The sequence below is a fragment of the Mobula hypostoma genome, chromosome 21, assembly GCF_963921235.1.
Source record: "Mobula hypostoma chromosome 21, sMobHyp1.1, whole genome shotgun sequence".
In the NCBI taxonomy this organism is placed as follows: domain Eukaryota; kingdom Metazoa; phylum Chordata; class Chondrichthyes; order Myliobatiformes; family Myliobatidae; genus Mobula; species Mobula hypostoma.
Genome location: NC_086117.1, coordinates 28,942,013 through 28,960,616, shown reverse-complemented (window position 1 = coordinate 28,960,616; position 18,604 = coordinate 28,942,013). Strand labels below are relative to the sequence as shown.

At 43.6% G+C, this 18,604-nt stretch overlaps 2 protein-coding genes across 10 annotated transcripts in view; both read right to left on the bottom strand.

Annotated features, from left to right (window-relative positions):
• Window positions 1-6,118, bottom strand: part of sardh (sarcosine dehydrogenase) — a 60,870-nt gene extending 54,752 nt beyond the window's left edge. Inside the window, exon 1 of one of the 5 annotated variants that reach the window (XM_063073780.1) lies at window positions 5,964-6,118. The gene's annotated coding sequence lies outside the window, so the exon portion shown is untranslated. The other 4 variants (XM_063073781.1, XM_063073779.1, XM_063073782.1 and 1 more) reach the window with 4 other exon arrangements.
• Window positions 6,119-12,267: 6,149 nt separating this feature from the next.
• Window positions 12,268-18,604, bottom strand: part of vav2 (vav 2 guanine nucleotide exchange factor) — a 210,530-nt gene continuing 204,193 nt past the window's right edge. For 3 of the 5 annotated variants that reach the window (XM_063073773.1, XM_063073775.1, XM_063073776.1), the window contains 3 exons: window positions 16,535-16,624; window positions 15,509-15,663; window positions 12,268-13,032 (listed from right to left, as the gene is read on the bottom strand). In XM_063073773.1, coding sequence (XP_062929843.1) covers window positions 12,985-13,032; window positions 15,509-15,663; window positions 16,535-16,624 — 293 coding nt within the window. In that variant the 3' untranslated portion in view covers window positions 12,268-12,984. The remainder of the gene's footprint in view (window positions 13,033-15,508; window positions 15,664-16,534; window positions 16,625-18,604) is intronic. The other 2 variants (XM_063073777.1, XM_063073778.1) reach the window with 1 other exon arrangement.

Here is an 18,604-nt window from a genome sequence, read left to right as displayed (position 1 = left end):
ATAATGGTAAAATTAAAAGGAAAGCCTTTCGATGTTACGCTAGTCCAAATGTATGCACCAACAGGTGAGCATGAGGATGAAGAGGTGGAACGGTTTTATGAGGATGTAGAATCTGCTTTAAAAAATGCAAAGAGCTCTGATGTACTTTTCGTTATGGGAGATCTGAATGCTAGAGTAGGCAACGTGAAATACAAGGATATCATTAGTCAGTATGGCTTAGGTGAGAGAAATGAAAGGGGGGGAAGATTTATACAATTTTGTGAACAGTGTGAGCTGATGGTAGCAAACACATGGTTCAAATTACCCAAACGAGAATTATACATTTGGAAGAAGCTGGGGATACCAGAAGGAGACAAATTGACTATATTGCAGTGAGGAAACGCTTCAGGAGAAGTATTAGGATGGCCAAGACTTATCCGGGTACCGATATAGGCTTGGATCACAACCCGGTGGTTGTTAGGGTGAAGATTGCACTAATGACTAAGATTAAGGCTGCAACCAAGAAAGCCAGGCTGGATATGGACTTACTGAAGAAGAGCGAGTATAGTGAAAGATTTTCTGCAGCGGTACAAAATAGGTTTAAAGGACTGAGAGTAGAAGACATGGAGCAGACACCAGATAACGTGGTCAAACCTGAAGGACTGTATGCAAATGGCAGCTGAAGAATGTCTCCCCAAAAGAAGGTGCGTAGCTAAACAAGCCTGGATGACGGACCACCTTCTGAAGCTCATGGAAGAGAGAAGGAAACACAAGAAGGACACATCTAAGTACAAGGAATTGGACCAACAAATAAGAGCAGAATGTGCAAAAGCTAAAGAACAATGGTTTATCAAACATTGTGAAAAGATAGAGACCATGGACATGTTGCATCATTCAAGGGATATGCACAGGGAGATTGCAGAGATGACCAACAGGAACAGGAAACAATCAAGGACTGACATTATTCAAGACAAGGATGGGAACATACTCTTTGAGAATGACAAGGTGGAAAGTAGATGGATGGAATACATTAGGGAATTGTACTACGATGCTAGAAATGATCAAGTGAGTGAGAAGAACATGGACGGAAGGTCCGGAAATTTTGATAGTGGAAGTAAGAGCAGCCACTGGAAAGTTTAAAAACTGGTAAAGCTTGTGGTGTAGATGGTATTACAGCTGAAATGTTGAAATGCCTTGGCGACCCAGAGGTTGAGGAGATCACGAGGCTTTGCAATACAATCTACTCAACAGGAAAGTGGCCAACAGATTTTGTGGTGTCAGAGTTTGTCATGATCACAAAGAAAAGTAAGAGCACGAAATGCTCAGACTTTAGAACTATAAGTCTTATAAGTCATGCCTCCAAGATCTTGCTAGTAATACTTCTAAGCAGAATAAAAAGGACAGTTCTTAATGAAATTAATGAGTGCCATAGCGGATTTATACCGGGTAATGGTACCCGTGAAGGGATTTTCAATTTGTGACTGATTGTGGAATGAGGTCTAGTCTAGAAAAAAAAAGACATTTACATGTGCTTCCTGGATTACTAAAAAGCTTTTGACCGAGTCAGTCATGAACAGCTGGTCAATTGCCTGAACGAAGTTTACCCCTGCCTAATAGGGGTCAAAAATAATGACAGTTTTGCTTGCTGCACTGTTTGCAACAGTGACTTTTCTATTGCCCATGGTGGGTTAAATGACTGTAACCCACTGTGGCTGAGGTGAGTTTAACAGGTGTCATTCATTCATTGGCATAGTGAACATTATTTAAACTAGCTGGCTAAGTATTACATGAGACAATATAATAAGGATACACCTTATGCTTTTATTTCTTTTAGGGACCACAACATATTAGGGAGGCTAAGTTCAGGGAAGGCTGCTCAAATATTTCACAGTTCTTTTCAGCAGAAAACCAAAGTCTGACAGTGAAGATCACTAGAGCTGAGGTGTACTTTACATCTTTCATTGTTGAGCACAACCTACCATCCCAGGTGTGTAAGCACAGAGGCAAGCTGTTCAGGAAAATGTTTCCTGATTCAGAAATAGAAAAAAACTCATCAACCAAAACCTGTTCATCAACCAAAACCTGTTCATCAACCAAAACCTGTTCATCAACCAAGACAGCAGCTATTGTCACATCACAGTACAAGGAAAGTTTGCAAAGAAATAGAAAAGCTATTTGCATTAGCATTTAGCTATTAGCATTGAGACTACCAACAAAATACTCAACAAGGAACACACATCAAAGTTGCTGGTAAACGCAGCTGGCCAGGCAGCATCTCTCGGAAGTGGTACAGTCGACGTTTCGGGCCGAGACCCTTCGTCAGGACTAACTGAAGGAAGAGCTAGTAAGAGATTTGAAAGTGGGAGGGGGAGGGAGCCCGAAACGTCGACTGTACCTCTTCCTACAGATGCTGCCTGGCCTGCTGCGTTCACCAGCAACTTTGATGTGTGTTGAAATTTTCAGCATCTGCAGAATTCCTCGTGTTTACCTTTTTAAACTCAACAAGGAATATATATTTATATATGTGTGTATGTAAATAGTTTCAATATGTGATCAAATAAATTGTTGTGTTCTTTCATAATCAAATGTCCTGTATTCATACAACCTTGGAGGTCGACCGGGGGCGGCGGATATGGAGTTGCGGCGGGGCGGCGGTGGTGGTGCTACCTCCCTGAAATTAGCTTTTGCAGGGTGGGATGTCTGCAAACAGCAGGAATGAAAACAGACAAGAAAAAGTTTACTAAACGTGAAAGATTTCCTTTGTTGTATTATATTTAATTACACCCTCCAATTAACAAACAAAAAAAGTGTGTGATCTTTCAATTTTCATTCTAAATATTCATTGTCCTTCCAGTAGGATGGCAGCGCGGACGGACACAGCGTCCCCTCGGGGGCCAACCAACGGTGTTTTTTTTATAATTTGGTAATTTTTTAATAGTTATTTGATAAGACGCTTCTGGACTCCGAAAACTTTGGGTACAGCAAGCCTACCGTGTCAGTGCGCTGCTCGTTGATCGGAGTAGCCGGCTGGGGTGTCAAAGCAGCCGGCCTGTGTGCCAGAGGAGCTGGACTAGGTTCGATGGAGCTGACCCGAGTATAGATCGTGTCGTTGCCCGCAACTCAAAGGCACCGTAGTTGGTGCGCAAAAGCAGGGTGCAGTGTAGCCGTGGGAGACTGTCTTGGATATTTCCCTTGCGGTCGCAGGACACTGATAATGTAAAATGGGGAGGTGCAGTAGCCTGGCATTCGTGCTTAATTGTGGGGGGGGGGGGGGAGCTGGCCTTTCCCGTCGATGCTGTTCTCCAGTGTTCAATCGGTGGAATGACAGGCTGGGTTGCCGGGATCTGCACCATCAATTTGCTGGACATGTCGCGTAGGCTCTTGGACTATCTATGCGTGTTTTTTTGCGTAACTGTGAGTTCTCTCTGCTTGCTATTTTGAGTGTGCCCGTGTGTCTTGCACCTTGACCCTAGAGAGGAACGTTGTTTTGTTCAGCTGTAGCCGTGTATGATTGATAAGTAAACGATTCGATTTGTATGCATATTACAAAACAAAACATTTAAGGTGCCGTGCAGTTTTCGGACCATATGAAAATTTCCTGCTCAGAGCAATCGTTGGCCCATCCAGCTGTAAAAAATAAAGCGAACGTTGTGGGCTAGGCAGATCCGGGGCGGAGGGGGGGGGGGGGAACAGGGTTGAGGGAGATCTAGGAGGGTTAGGAAAATCAAAAGGCGAGGATAATGGGAGTTGGGGGTTTAGGGAGATCGAGGAGTTTTAAGGGAGATCTGCAGGGGGTTGTTAGAGAGAATGAGGAGTGGGATGGTGAGGGACATGAGTGAGGTTGCGGGAATTAGAGGGAGGTGAGGGGTGAGGGAAATTGGGAGGGGTTAGGGAGATCGGCAGGGTAGGAAGATTGAGAGGGCTAGAGGAAGATACGCAGGGGGCTATGGAGATCGAGGGTTGGGGTGGTGAGAGAGATCGATGGGTGGGGGTAAGGTGGGTGAGAGGGAGATCAGAGATGGGGAGAGGGAGAAAGGTTTGTGCGAGAGGAAAGGGAGTTGGGAGTGTGATTGATGGACGGGGTGAACGGCAGTAAGTTGCAGGAATGGGTCAGAAGATCGAGGGCAGTGTCGGTCTCAGAAACCATGTGATTTGAGGTGGGAGAGAATGTCTGTATCACGAACCAGAGAGTATGTGATGGCGCGGTCCCTGAACTAGCAAGGCTGTATCCGGGCGGGAGGGGGTGAAGTATGCAGGGTCTGGTCCCCGCTTCCATTCTCAGTGGGGACGAGCAGTCTCAACCTTGAGGTTCGTCTGCTCACGGGCAGCCACAGAGCAAGAACCCCGAAAGAAACAAGAGAAAATCTGCAGATTATGGAAATCCAAGTAACACACACAAAATGCCTGAGGAACTCAGCAGGCCAGGCTGCACCTATGGAAAAGAGTACATACAGTAGACGTTTTGGGCCGAGACCCTTCAGCAGGTTAATTATCCCTCCCCTTCCCCCGCCCTTTTAGTCCGACCCGCATTTTTTTCTCCCGTCCTGCTGAAGGGTCTCGGCCCGAAACGTCGACGGTACTGTTTTTCCATCGATGCTGCCTGTCCTGCTGAGTTCCTCCAGTATTTTGTGTGTGAAACCCAAAAGAACTCAACTTTAAAAGAAGACCGACAGCCAATGTGCAGAGAGAGAGAGAGAGAGAGAAAGAGAGAGAGAGAGAGAGAGAAAACACCACACAAATCGTGCAAACAATGAAAGAAAGCAACAGCATTCTGGAGTAAAGTTAGTCTATAGCCCCGAAACCCGTTCGCAGTCTCGCGTTCTCTCCCACACCGAGTGCCATCAGGCCCTACGAGGCGACACGAACTGCGGCGACCGCAGGGCACAGCTGTCCGGTCCTCCTGCCGAAGCTTCCCTCCTCTCTCCCGGCCACCCTCTCCTCACCTGCTTTCCAACCAGCACCGGGACCTAACCCCGCCCCGTACCCGGGGTCCGCGTCAGCGACCGACCGCAGCTGGGGGAGGGAGGGGGTCGCGCTGGCTGAGGATCAGTGGAGACCTTTGGACCTTTTCAACGTCAATCGCCAGGGTCAGCCCAATCCAGAGGTTACTCAACCCGCACTTTACGCAAAGCTTTCCCGAGGGGTTACACCCATTCTCCGGCCTGACTTCTCAAAGCTGGGATTGGTCAACAAGCCAAACACCAACAGTCTTCGATTTATTAAACGCCACATCAGCAAGTTTCCAATCGCGCGAACTAAAAAAAAACGCACGCCACTGCAACCAAGCCAAAGTCGAACGCACAGCCGCGCACTGAAAAAAAATCATTCAAAAGAAAGAACCTAAACACAGGAGTGTGTAGGGTGTCCAGGGAGGGGTGGCAGCTCTGGTAAAGGGGCTTGTGTCCATTCCAGGGCAGCTCACTCACCTTTGGTGCGGTACACCCCGGTAAGATAGGGACATGCCTGAACTAGCATGCGAGGTCGGCTCGCACCGCAGATCCAGCCGCCAGGAAGGCGGTTCCGCAACGCTCTGTGGAGAGTGAAGGGCATGGCAAGATACAAGACACAAGACGTCATGGTCATCCACTGCCTCCGAGGAAGACCCCAGTTTGTATCGCTGGTTCGAACCGCTGGACCGCGACTCCTGAGGTCGGGAGAGTGGGACTGCCCCAGCGGAATGGCTTTTCCGATTCAAAATCTCTCCCGCACGGGTTTCCTGTCATCGTCGGACAAGACGAACCACCACCGCAAAGCACGGGAGATAACCCCAGCCAGCGGGATGGAGTAGTGTTAAATGCCGAATTAAAAATTGTTCTAAACGGCCGGCTGTCACGTCCCAGGATTGAGATTTGACTGGAATTGGAAACGGGGTCTGGGAAGTTAATGGAGCGAAACCCGCGCTTTCGGGGGACTTCCAGCCACTTGCCCATGCCTCTGATCCCCTCAGTTACTCCGTCCCGTTGGTGCTCCAGAAGCCCCAGTACCTCTTTCCTGTCTGGATGTTGGCTATTGCAACCACAATCCGAACGCGAGTCGCCACATTAATTGTTAGTTCCTGTTTATCTCCCCACGATCGCTGCTTGATCTGTTGAATCTTGTTCCCGAGACACGTTTTCAGTATCTGAATAATTTTGTTCTTCTACCTCAAAGTTAGGCCACTCCCATCGAATGTTTTAATACTCTGGATTTTCCTGGCTGGGCTAGTATTTTTTTTTGGGGGGGGGGGGAATAAATGCAGTTTTTTCCAGTATTGCTTATAATAATAGGCCAAAATATTATAATAAAATCTATAGATAGATAGATAGACATACTTTATTGATCCCGAGGGAAATTGGGTTTCGTTACAGCTGCACCAACCAAGAATAGAGCATAAATATAGCAATACAAAACCACAAACAATCAAACAACAATATGCAAACTATGCCAGATGGAAATACGTCCAGGACCAGCCTATTGGCTCAGGGTGTCTGACCCTCCACGGGAGGAGCTTCAAAGTTCGATGGCCTATACTGAATCAAATTATTCCCATCAACCAAGAATCCAAATATGGCAAAATATATTTTCAATTTAATAATTGCCAATGCTTATAAGAACTGCTTATTGTTTTTGCTTGTGCTGTGGAGCATTGTGGGTATGCTATGTTGGCGCCGGAATGTGTGGCGAAACTTGCAGGCTGCTCACAGAGTAGGTCTGCTGGTCGTTACCACAGACGATTCATTTCACTCCATGTGATAACTAAATCTGAATATGAACTCCATGCACTTTCACACGGTATTTTCTTCTGTGGATGCACAGTAGAGAGTGTTCTAACCGGTATGGAAACATCAATGCCCAGGTGACAGAGAAGGTTACAGAAACTGATGGGTAGAGCCCAGTGCAACATCAGCAAAGCCCTCCCCTACCATTGAGTACCTTTACAGGGGAGCGATGAGAAAAAAAAGCGCCCATCATCAAAGAAACTCACCACCTAGGCTATGCTTTTTGTTGCAACTGCTACTGGGCAGGAGGTACAGAAGCCTTACATCCCATATGACATGTTTAGGCACCAGTATTAATTACTGACAACCATCAGGCTCCAGAACCAGCATAGATAACTTAATTCGTCACTATTCCGAGCTGATTCAAAACCTACAGACTCAATTTCAAGGACTCTTTACAACTCATGTTCTCAGTATTTTTGTTTGCACATTGGTTGGTTGTCAGTCTCTGTTTAGGTATAATTTTTCATAAAATTCTCCTGTTTTTTCTCTGTAAATGCCTGCAAGAAAATGAGTCTCAGGGTTCGTCATCTGATACGAACTTCGAACTTTTTCACTTATTTGTATATAGTATATACTTTTTCACTAAAGCTTGAGATCAATACCTCTCGTTATCTTATACACCTCTATCAGGTCACCTCTCATCCTCCGCCACTCCAAGGAGAAAAGGCCGAGTTCACTCAACCTACTCTCATAAGGCATGCTCCCCAATTCAGGCAACATCCTTGTAAATCTCCTCTGCCCCCTTTCTATAGTTTCCACATCCTTCCTGTAGTGAGGTGACCAGAACTGAGCACAGTACTCCAAGTGGGGTCTGACCAGGGTCCAATATAGCTATAACATTACCTCTCGGCTCTTAAACTCAATCCCACAGTTGATAAAGGCCAATACACCGTATGCCTTCTTAACAACAGAGTCAACCTGCGCAGCAACTTTGAGTGTCCTATGGACTCGGACCCCAAGATCCCTCTGCTCCCCCACACTGCCAAGAGTCTTACCATTAATACTATATTCTGCCATCATATTTGACCTACCAAAATGAACCACCTCACACTTATCTGGGTTGAACTCCATCTGCCACTTCTCAACCCAGATTTGCATCCTATTGATGTCCCGCTGTAACCTCTGACAGCCCTCCACACTATCCACAACACCCCCAATCTTTGTGTCATCAGCAAATTTACTAACCCATCCCTCCACTTCTTCATTCAGGTCATTTATAAAAATCAGGAGAGTAGGGGTCCCAGAACAGATCCCTGAGGCACACCACTGGTCACCAAACTCCATGCAGAATATGACCCATCTACAACCACTCTTTGCCTTCTGTGGGCACGCCAGTTCTGGATCCACAAAGCAAGGTCCCCTAGAATCCCATGTCTCCTACTTACTCAATAAGCCGTACATGGGGTACCTTATCAAATGCTTTGCTGAAATCCATATACACTACATCTACTACTCTACCTTCATCAATGTGTTTAGTCACATCCTCAAAAAATTCAATCAGGCTCATAAGGCACAACCTGCCTTTGACAAAGCCATGCTGACTATTCCTAATCATATTATGCTTCTCCAAATGTTCCTAAATCCTGCCTCTCAGGATCTTTTCCATCAACTTACCAACCACTGAAGTAAGACTCACTGGTCTATAATTTCCTGGGCTATCTCTACTCCCTTTCTTGAATAAGGGAACAACATCTGCAACCCTCCAATTCCATCAGAGCCTCTCCCGTCTCCTTTGATGATGCAAAGATCATCGCCAGAGGTTCAGCAATCTCCTCCCTCGCCTCCCATAGTAGCCTGGGGTACGTCTCCTCCAGTACTGGTGACTTTTCCAACTTGATGCTTTCCAAAAGCTCCAGCACATCCTCTTTCTTAATATCTATATGCTCAAGCTTTTCAGTCCACTATAAGTCATCCCTACAATCGCCAAGATTCTTTTCCGTAGTGAATACTGAAGCAAAGTATTCATTAAGTACCTTTGCTATCTCCTCCGGTTCCGTACACAATTTTCCACTGTCACACTATTCTCTAACGTCTTATCCACTTGTTCTTCACATACTTGTAGAATGCTTTGGGGTTTTCTTTAATCCTGCTTGCCAAGGCCTTTTCGTGGCCCCTACTGGCTCTCCTGATTTCATTCTTAAGCTCCTTCCTGCTAGCCTTATGATTTTCTAGATCTCTAACATTACTAGTTTTTTGAACCTTTCGTAAACTTTTCTTGACTTGACTAGATTTTTAACTGCCTTTGTACACCACGGTTCCTGTACCCTACCATCCTTTCCCTGTCTCACTGGAATGTACCTGTGCAGAACACCATGCAAATATCCCCCGAACATTTGCCACATTTCTGCCGTACATTTCCTTGAGAACATCTGTTCCCAATTTATGCTTCCAAGTTCCTGTCTGATAGCCTCATATTTCCCCTTACTCCAATTAAATGTTTCCCTAGCTTGTCTGTTCCTATCCCTCTCCAATGCTATGGTAAATGAGAGAGAATTGTGATCATTATCTCCAAAATGCTCTCCCACTGAGAGACCTGACACCTGACCAGGTTCATTTCCGCTTGTAGGCTTATCTACATATTGGCTTTGTACATGCAAAATCATGTTGCTTAAATCTATTAGTTTTATGTAATCTATTAGTGCTACATGGGAGGGTTTAAACAAGATTGGCAAAGGGGTGAGACTCTGAGCAGGAGAAAGTCATGGGATAAAGCAGTAACCAAAGAGAGCAAGTTAAGTAATCAGAACGGTCATAGGCATAGTATTGAGAGGGGAAAGAATACTCAGTGAAACTGCATGTATGGGGCTTAACACAGGTAAGGCAAATGAACTCAGAGTGTGGGTTGGCTTTGGGTGCTGAGATGTTATAGCCATAACAGAAACGTGACTGAGAGTAGGACAAGATTGACACCTGTGTCCCAAAAGAGACATTTTTCAGGTGTGAGAGGGTTGTAATAGGGATGGGTTAGTAGGAGATTTTAATTTCCCTGATAATAATTGGGCCACCCAGAGTGTTAATGGTCTGAATAGGGTAGAATTTGGTCAATGTGTCCAAGAAACCTTCCTGAGTCAATATATAGCAGGCCCTTCTCAAAAGGACTTCATCTTGAAGCAGGGCAAGTATCTGAAATGACAATAGTGAGCACTTAGCTCTAGTGACCATAACTCTATTAGGTTTAAGACAGTGATGGAAAAGGAGCTTTCTAGTCAGAGATCTATTAACCTTCGCTTTAAATATACCCAATGACTTGGCCTTGCATAGCAATCCATGTCAGTGCATTCCACAGATTCACCACACTCTGGCTAAAAAATTACTCTGTTCTATAGGGACATCCTTTTATTCCAAGGCTGTCCCCTCCTAGAATGTAAACATTCTCTCCACATCCACTGTATCCAAGCCTTTCAATATTCTGCAGATTTCAATGAGATCTTCCCTAATCCTATATTTTGGTGACTACAGGCCCAGAACTATTAAACTCTCCTTTCCTCCCTGGGATCATTGACATAAATCTCCTCTTGACCCTCCAATGCTAGCACTTCCTTCTTTAGATATGGGGCCCAAAATTGCTCACAATACTCCAGACATGGTTTGACCAATGTCTTGGGAAGCCTCTCCATTAACCTTGCTTTTTCATTCGGTTCTTTTGAAATGAAGGGTAATTTACATTTGCCTTCCTTACTATCGACTGCAAGTTAACCTTTAGGAAATCCTGCACTAGGACTCCCAAGTCGCTTTGTATCTCCAGGTTCTGAATTCACTCTGCTTAGAATATATTCCTTTATTTCTTCTATCAAAGTATCGAAGTGCATGTCTATAAACTTCGGCACACTGTATTTCATCTGCCACATCTTTATTCTTTCACACAATCTCTTCAAGTCCTTCTGCAGACTCCCTGCTTCAACACTGCCTGTTCCTCCTCCATGAACTTGGCCACAAAACCACCAATCCATCATCCAGATCATTAACATATGACGTAAGAAGTAGCAGATCCAGCAGGACCCCTAAGTAGCAACAACAGTCACCAGCAGTCGACCAGAAAAGGTCCCCTGTATTCCCACTCTTTGCCTTTAGCCAGTCAGCCAATCTTCTATGAATGCCAGTTCCTTTCCTGTAAATACACATGGGCTCCTGTATTACTTAGCAGCCTCATGTGCAGCCCCTCCTCAAAAGACTTCTGAAAATCCAAATAAACAACGTTTACTGACCATCTATTCAGCCTGTCTTTGACCTATTTTATCACGTACTTCCAAATATCCTGACACCTCATCTTTAATACTGGACTCTAAAATCTTACTAACCACATGGAAGTCAGGCTAACCAACATATAATTTCCTTTCTTTTGCTAACCTCCCTCCCTTCTTAAGATCGGAGTGACATTAGAAATTTTTCAGTCTCTAGAACCATCCCTAAGATGTGAGGCATTCTGTTGCAGTCATTAATGATGTTGCACTTGATACAGTTTTGGTTGCTCTATTATAGAAAAGATATGGTTATACTGGAAAAAATGCAGAGAAGATTTATGCAGATATTGCCAGGACTGAAAGGCCCAGCTTACAAGGAGAGGTTGGCCAGGACAAGTCTTTATTCCTTGGAATGTAGGGAACTGATAGCTGGCCTTATATAAATGTGAAAAATTATGAGAGGCATTGATAAGGTGGATGATAACAGTCTGTTCCTCAAGGTGGAAAGTCCAAAACTAGGGAACATAGATTTAGGGTGAAAAGGGAAAGATGTAAAACAGACTTCAGGAATACATTTTTCACACAGAGTGTGTTGAGTATTATGGAACAAGCTGTCAGAAGAAGTGGTTGGATAGGTTCCTAGAGGGGCGAAACTTGGAGGACTATGGGCCAAACGTAGGAAATTGTGATAGCTGGGTGGGCAACCAGGCTGGCATTGACTCGTTGGGCCAAAGGGCCTCTATGCATGCTGTATTGCTGTAAGACTCCATGAACACAAACTGACTCTCCAACGTGTCGATCCGTGGACTCCTCTTGTGCTAAGATGAGGCCATCCTCAGGGTAAAGGAACAAAAACCTGTATTCTGTCTGGGTACCCGCCAACCTGATGGCATAAATATTGATTTCTCCTTTCAGTGAACAAATTTCTCCCCCCACCCCTTCCTCCATTCCCCACTCTGACCTTCCACTTCTTCTCATCTGCCTATCTCTTCTTCCTGGGTCCCCTTTCCTCTCCAGCCCTTGACCTTCCCCACCTACTCTGGCTTCACCTTCTACCTATATTCCTTCCCCTCCCCTCACCTTTTTATTCAGACATCTTCCCCCTTCCTTTCCAGTCCTGCAACGTCGACTATTTATATGCTGCCTGACCTGCTGAGTTCCTCCAGCATTTTGTGTGTGTTGCTTTGGATTTCCAGCATCTGCAGAATTTCTTGTGTATATCATAAACTGACTTTTGCAACTTACCTCACTTCTGATTAGAACTCAAGTGTTCGGGTTTTAAATGCTGGATCGTGCATGACACACATCACAAGAAAATTGAAAATTAAAAGAAACAATTGCTTTTATTTGTTGTTTTAAGTTTACATTTACAGTCTGAGTTGTAATCTCTGTCCAGTCATCTTCTCTGCCCCAAACTCCAGTGACTTGCACTGAAATCCATGCCCTGGTTCTTTCCTACAAGCAGCATACCAGGAATCCGATTATCCCAGTTTCTCTCCAAACCAGCTGCATTATCTAGGTTAACAGTGCAAAAAAAATTGTACCAATTTACATTTTCAATTCATTCCTAAACAAATTCAGTGATAATTTTAACTAGAATTGCATTCAACCCACAATGAACCCAAATATATACATTGGCAACAGCCTAAAAATGTCCCTTAAAATATTCACATACATTGTGGCATTGGTAAAATAAGTACAATGATTTTAAAAAGGATTCTCACAATAAAAGGCACACATCAATAATACCCCATACATCCTAAAAACTCTCATGTCACATGCAACCCTTTCTCCCAGGAATGCACACAAACACACACACATTTCCACACAAAGTACACTCATGCCTCTGCACACACTACTGAAAATTACTTCTGTTCTTTTTCTGTAAAAGGAACTTATATACAACAATTGGATACTATTGGCTATCAGTCTGAAAGTTAGGAAAGGTATCAACAGAAAAAGCAGTAAGGGTCATGAAAAACTTTGCCATCAGCACTCTCCGGGTTTGGACATCAGATGTGCATGCCGTGTTCTTCTGGAATGGGCAATATTGCATCCACCAATCATGGCATTCCTTCCTCATCAACATACGTTGAGGGAAACCAACCAATCTGTCATTGAGAAAGAAAAATCAAGTCAAAAAATGCAACCACTAAATACAAACACGAAAAAAAAAGGGTCTCTGCCCGAAATGATGACTGTTTACTCTTTTCCACAGAGGCTGCCTGGCCCTGCTAAGCTCCTCCAGCATTTTATGTGTGTAACTAAGTACAAAACGGAGAAGCCAATTACTTCCCGGGCTCTAGATGTATCAATGTCAAAGGACTGTAGGGCCCTGATTATTTCTTTACTCTTCAACAAAAAAGTTTGTTTCTTTATTAGCAGTAAGGTTCTAGGGACCATCATACAAGGACAAGATCAGAATGTGTTTACGAGCATACCCTCAGCATTAATGTGTGTGCGTTTAAGGAGGAACTGTTAGTTTCACCCTACAATGATAGCAGGTAATCATAATCTGGCAAGTCTTTTGAAAGTTGCAAGAATGGCTGAGGAGATGTTGGTATATATAAGAAGAAGAGGGTTACATAGAAGTTCAGTCCAGTCCTGCTGAAGGGTTTCGGCCCAAAACGTCAGGTCTCCAAAGGGCTGCCTGACCTGCTGAGCTCCTCCAGCATTTTGTGTGTGTTACTCGGATTTTCTCTTGCTTGTTACATGGAAGGAAGTGAGAGTGTAGGATGATGTCAGCTCGGTGGACAGAACAGCCTTCTTTCGGATTGCAAGGAAACATAAATGTGTGAGAAAAATGGGAATTTACTGAACACTCAAAGAAAGAATTTAATCAAGTCAGATACAAGTACTCCTAAAGATTGATGATTCAGAACCCAAGAATAACATAATGTGCTTTCTCCATTAAAAAACACTGCTAAGTGTTCAAGGGCTTTTGCTGGCACACAAAATTAATACAATCTGCTCACCAGGACAGAGGTGGACGGAGTAAAGGTTAGGAACGAAGTGAGATACAAGACCCAACAAGTGTCTGTACGAGTGTCACTTATTTAGAATTTGCAGAAATTACTTCAAATGTGGAATTTAAGATCATGGGCCCAAAACTGGTTGAAAGAAAAATTTCAGAGGATGTATGCAAATTGGTAAAAATGTGCAGGTTATGAAGAAGAGGCAGTTCAATGCTGTGAAGTAATAGTTATTGGGAAAAAAAGCCTTTAGGGCTGAGACTTTAAATTGATTTACATGGGGATAAGAGGATAAGGTAAGCACAGTCCTTGGTTTTGAATCTATAGGCACAGAATGCCAAGGCAAAGCAATAATGCCCAACTTATCTTATGCTGCAACTGACATACCTTTGATAGCTTTGTTTGTTCATCATGGGATGAAATAAAGCCAATGAAGATTCAAGATACAGCTATAATCAAATACGCATGCAGGTACACAACCCTGAGATTCCTCCTCCCACAGATAGGCAGGAAGCAAGAAAAACCATGGAACCAGTTCAAAGAAAAACATCAACCCTGTGACCCCCCCCCACCCCAAACAGACAAAAAAAAAACAAATCACGCAAATGGCAAAAAAAAATGAGAGAAAGACAGAATAACACAAAATCGAACGAGTCCAGTCATATTCAGTACAGGTCTCTGGTTCAAACTAGCTGTGTCGTTTGTTGTCCACATGCCGCCCCGATCAAAATCGCCCAAAATAACAAACAGAAACCAGAAATAGATCATACCATGAACTACAGAGTCCAGTCCACAAACCGCTTGGAAGTTTTCTGCTGTTTCACTGGGTGTTAACTGGGACAAGTGGCATTAAGAAAGGCTTGAGTTGTGGAGGTTTGGACCAAGATCTTGAATCTCTGTGTTTATTTGATTTCAACAAACAAAACGCATGGAGGAAATCAATGGGTCGGGCAGTACTTGTGGAGAAAAATGGACAGTTGATGTTTTGGACTGAGCCCTTCAATTGGACTGTAAGATAGAGAGAAGAAACCCAGTTTAAAAAAAAAGGTGAAAGGAAACTTTTATACTAGTTATCTCTTCTCTATCTTTCAGTCCAGATGAAGGGTCTTGGCCTGAAATCATCTTCTTCATTGCCCATTACACTGGTGGCATTTAGGGGAGCAATGAAGGTCCTCCATCTCTGATGGTGTTCAGGGAGTCCTTCATTATGTCAGTAGATTCCTCTCAGTTTTCACTACTGTCAATCATGCCAAGTCCCAGGTGGAGACACAGTAATACTATGGAATTCAGATGTAGAAGGACTTTTTATTTGCTCAAACTGGATGTTGCTTCTGAGAACAGCATTCATTGCTGTACAAGCTTCTAAATGAGTAAATAGATATTTGCTCTTATTTTCAATGATTATGAGATGGCAAGTTAACAACAGGAGGGAAAAAGCACTTGAATACGTTTAGAACGAGAAGAATTTTTTAAAGTCTAGAAAGTGAGCAGGGGAGCATTAATAAAGAAAAGATATAAAATACATCAGGAGTAAGGAGGGAATGGGATATGGTTTGGTGAATTACATGAAGGCCCATTAATACCCTGGAATGGGTCCAGTTTCACTGACATTTACCTTGCCATTTGCTTCACCTTTCCACCATCCCTGGTCACCTCCAATCTTGCTGTAGATCTTCACTGTGTCTCCTTCTCGCAGCGAGAGCTCTCGCATGTCACGGGCTGCAAACTTATATCGTGCTATTGCCATACCAATGGGTCGAGGACTGAACACTGCCCAGAGACACAAACTAAGCTTCAGCAAGGGTTATCAAGGAGCTAGGCAAACTAGCAAGCAACCAAAATGCAATCCTCGTCACTGGGATCTTCAAGCTATTTGTCGTAGAGCCTTAGAAAAATACAGCACAGAAGCCAGCCCTTTGGCCCATCTAATCCATGCTAAACTACACCCGGACCATAACCCTCCATACCCTTACCATCCATGCACCTATCCAAACTTCTCTTAAATGTTGAAATCAAGCTCGCACGCATCATTTACACTGGCAGCTCGTTCCACACTCTCAGGACCCTCTGAATGAAGAAGTTTCCCCTCATGTTCCCCTTAAACATTTCACCTTTCACCCTTAACCCATGGCCTCTGGTTGTAGTCCCACACAACCTCTGTGAAAAGGAGCAAGAACTTATTTTCTCATGCGAGAATTTATTGTTCCTGGCAACTACTGTTGTTGAGTTCAGCCAAGGTTCACCAAGGAACAGACTGACAGCACATCACAGTCGCTAATTAAAGCGCTTTTTGAGAAGCATGCTGTTCACTGAATTGCACTCTCCTTGTTACTGTAAGAGCGACTACATATAGTACTTCTGGATAATTTAAGATTATGTATAAGTACTTAACAATGGATATGTCTCTTTATTGCTCAGGCAATATTGACATTGCTTGAGAACTGATCTCACACATGGAACTAATTTGCTGTCAAACCTGAGGAGTAAGTTTTGGTTAGTGCAGAGGGAGCTTTCCTCTCTGATCTGACATTGGCTCAAGGTTTCTGGCTTTGCCAGTGATAGTGATACGTTAACGCAGACACGTGTTCTTGTCTCATGGGTTTTGGCAGTGAGTCAGAGATGTTAGTAAAGGGAGCTGTACCTGACCAGAAAGGAGTAGAATTCTGAGAACCAACACTGAAGCCCTGAGGACTAAGGAAAGCAAAGTTGTGGGAAGAGGAGGAGGAAGAGGCTGTAGAAGGTTAGAAAGAGAGGATCAGTCAGTACATGAACAAGAAACAGAAGAATCATTTATTACAGCTTCCTGAACAAAAATTTTTAAAAAAACAATTTTTAGAAATTAAACTTCTCTAAAGTAGCACCTGGATTTGATTAAATTGGCTGCAATACTTGCTGCTGAACTTCAGCAAATTCACTGCCTCACCATGAAGAAAGACAAAGGCTCTTTGAAGAAACACAGAGGGAAACAAGCTCATCATGCAAAAGAGAAGACCAGGCTTCTGTTAGTTCTGACAGAAAATTATCTTCTTTAGGGTTCCTGGACTGACTCCAGCTAACAACAGAGTCATAGAGCATTCCAGCACAGGCAGGCCCTTCAGCCCATCTGGCCCATGCCAAGAGTGTAGCATAAAATGGGTAAAACTATTACAACACTCTACTGAAATACAGTGCCGTGTAGAAGTACTCAGCCCTCAACCCTTTGTTCACATAAATGAGCATTACAACCAGGGATTTTGATCACTTCCACTGAGAGTTTTTATTTGTGAATCACATGCTCCTTTTTCACAGTAGAGACCAGGAAAAATTGTAAAACATGAAAAACTAAACAAAACAAAAACTGATACGTTAGCAGTTCAGAAGTATTCATCCCCCTTTGCTTAGTTCTTAGTTGAACCACCTCTCGCAGCTATTACAGCTGGTAATCTTTTTGGACAAGTCTCTATTCACTTTGTACAATGTGATGGAGCAGATTTGCACATTCCTCCCTGCAGAATTGCTCAAGCTGTGCCAGGCTAGTTGGGGAGCGGCAGTGGACAGCAATATTGAGGTCTCGCCAGAGATGTTCAATCAGGTTAAGGTCAGGACTCTGACTGGGCCACTTGAGGACCTCGACTTTCTTCATTTGAAGCCACTCCATGGTTGCTCTGACAGTGTGCTTTGGGTTGTTGTCCTGCTGAAAGACAAAATTCCTCCCCAGTTTAACTTTTCTGGCAGAGGCTAGCAGGTTTTTATCCAGGGTCTCTCTGTATTTAGCAGCATTCATCTTCTCATCAGTCCTGACCAGATTTTCAGTCCCTGCTGCTGAAAGGCATCCCCATAGCATGATGCTCCCTCACCATACTTTACAGTTGGGATGGTGTTACCTGGCTGATGAGCAGTATTAGACTTATACCATACAAACCACATGGTGTTGAGGCCAAAACGTTCCACTTTGTCTTATCTGATCGCAAGTCCTTCTTCCACATCTTTACATTATCTTTGCAAAGTTGTTACGGACAAGGATATGCTTATTCTTAGCCAGGGCTTCTTCCTCTTCCATAAATACCTTTTTTGTGCGAGGCCTTAGAGATTGTGGAGCCATGAAATTCATCTCCGGTTGTAGCCACTGACTTCTGCAGCTCACTCAGAGTGACTGTTGGAGTCTCAGTACCCTCTCTTACAAGTATCATTCTTCTCTGGCAACTAAGTTTAAGAGGCAGTTTGGCTATGGTTTCATATTTTTTTCCATTTTTTCCACTTTTTCCACGATGGACTGTACTGAGCTCCGAGGTCTATTCAGTGCCTTTGAGATAGTCTTGTACCTGTCCCCACATTTGTGCTTCTCTATTACCATTTCCCTGACTTGCCTAGAATGCTCTTTTGTCTTCATTTTGGTTTGATCTGTTGAAAATCTACCATACTGTTGGACCTTACAGAGAGAGAAGGTATTTATTCTTATGAATTTATTGAAAACAATTGAACCTCCAATTTTCTACATCAACAAATTGGGTGTGTCTATAAGGTAATATATTGCAGTTAGTGTAATAATTACAAAGGGGATGAACACTTTTTCAGCCTCACAAATTTGGCTTTTAATTTTTAGTAAATTGGTGATGGGAATTTTTTCTTTTGATTTGACATGATGCACAATGTTCTGTTGATTAACTCAAAAATCCTACTTTAAATATATTTTAAATTTAGAAAATGAGACCGTAAAATGTGAAAATAGTTG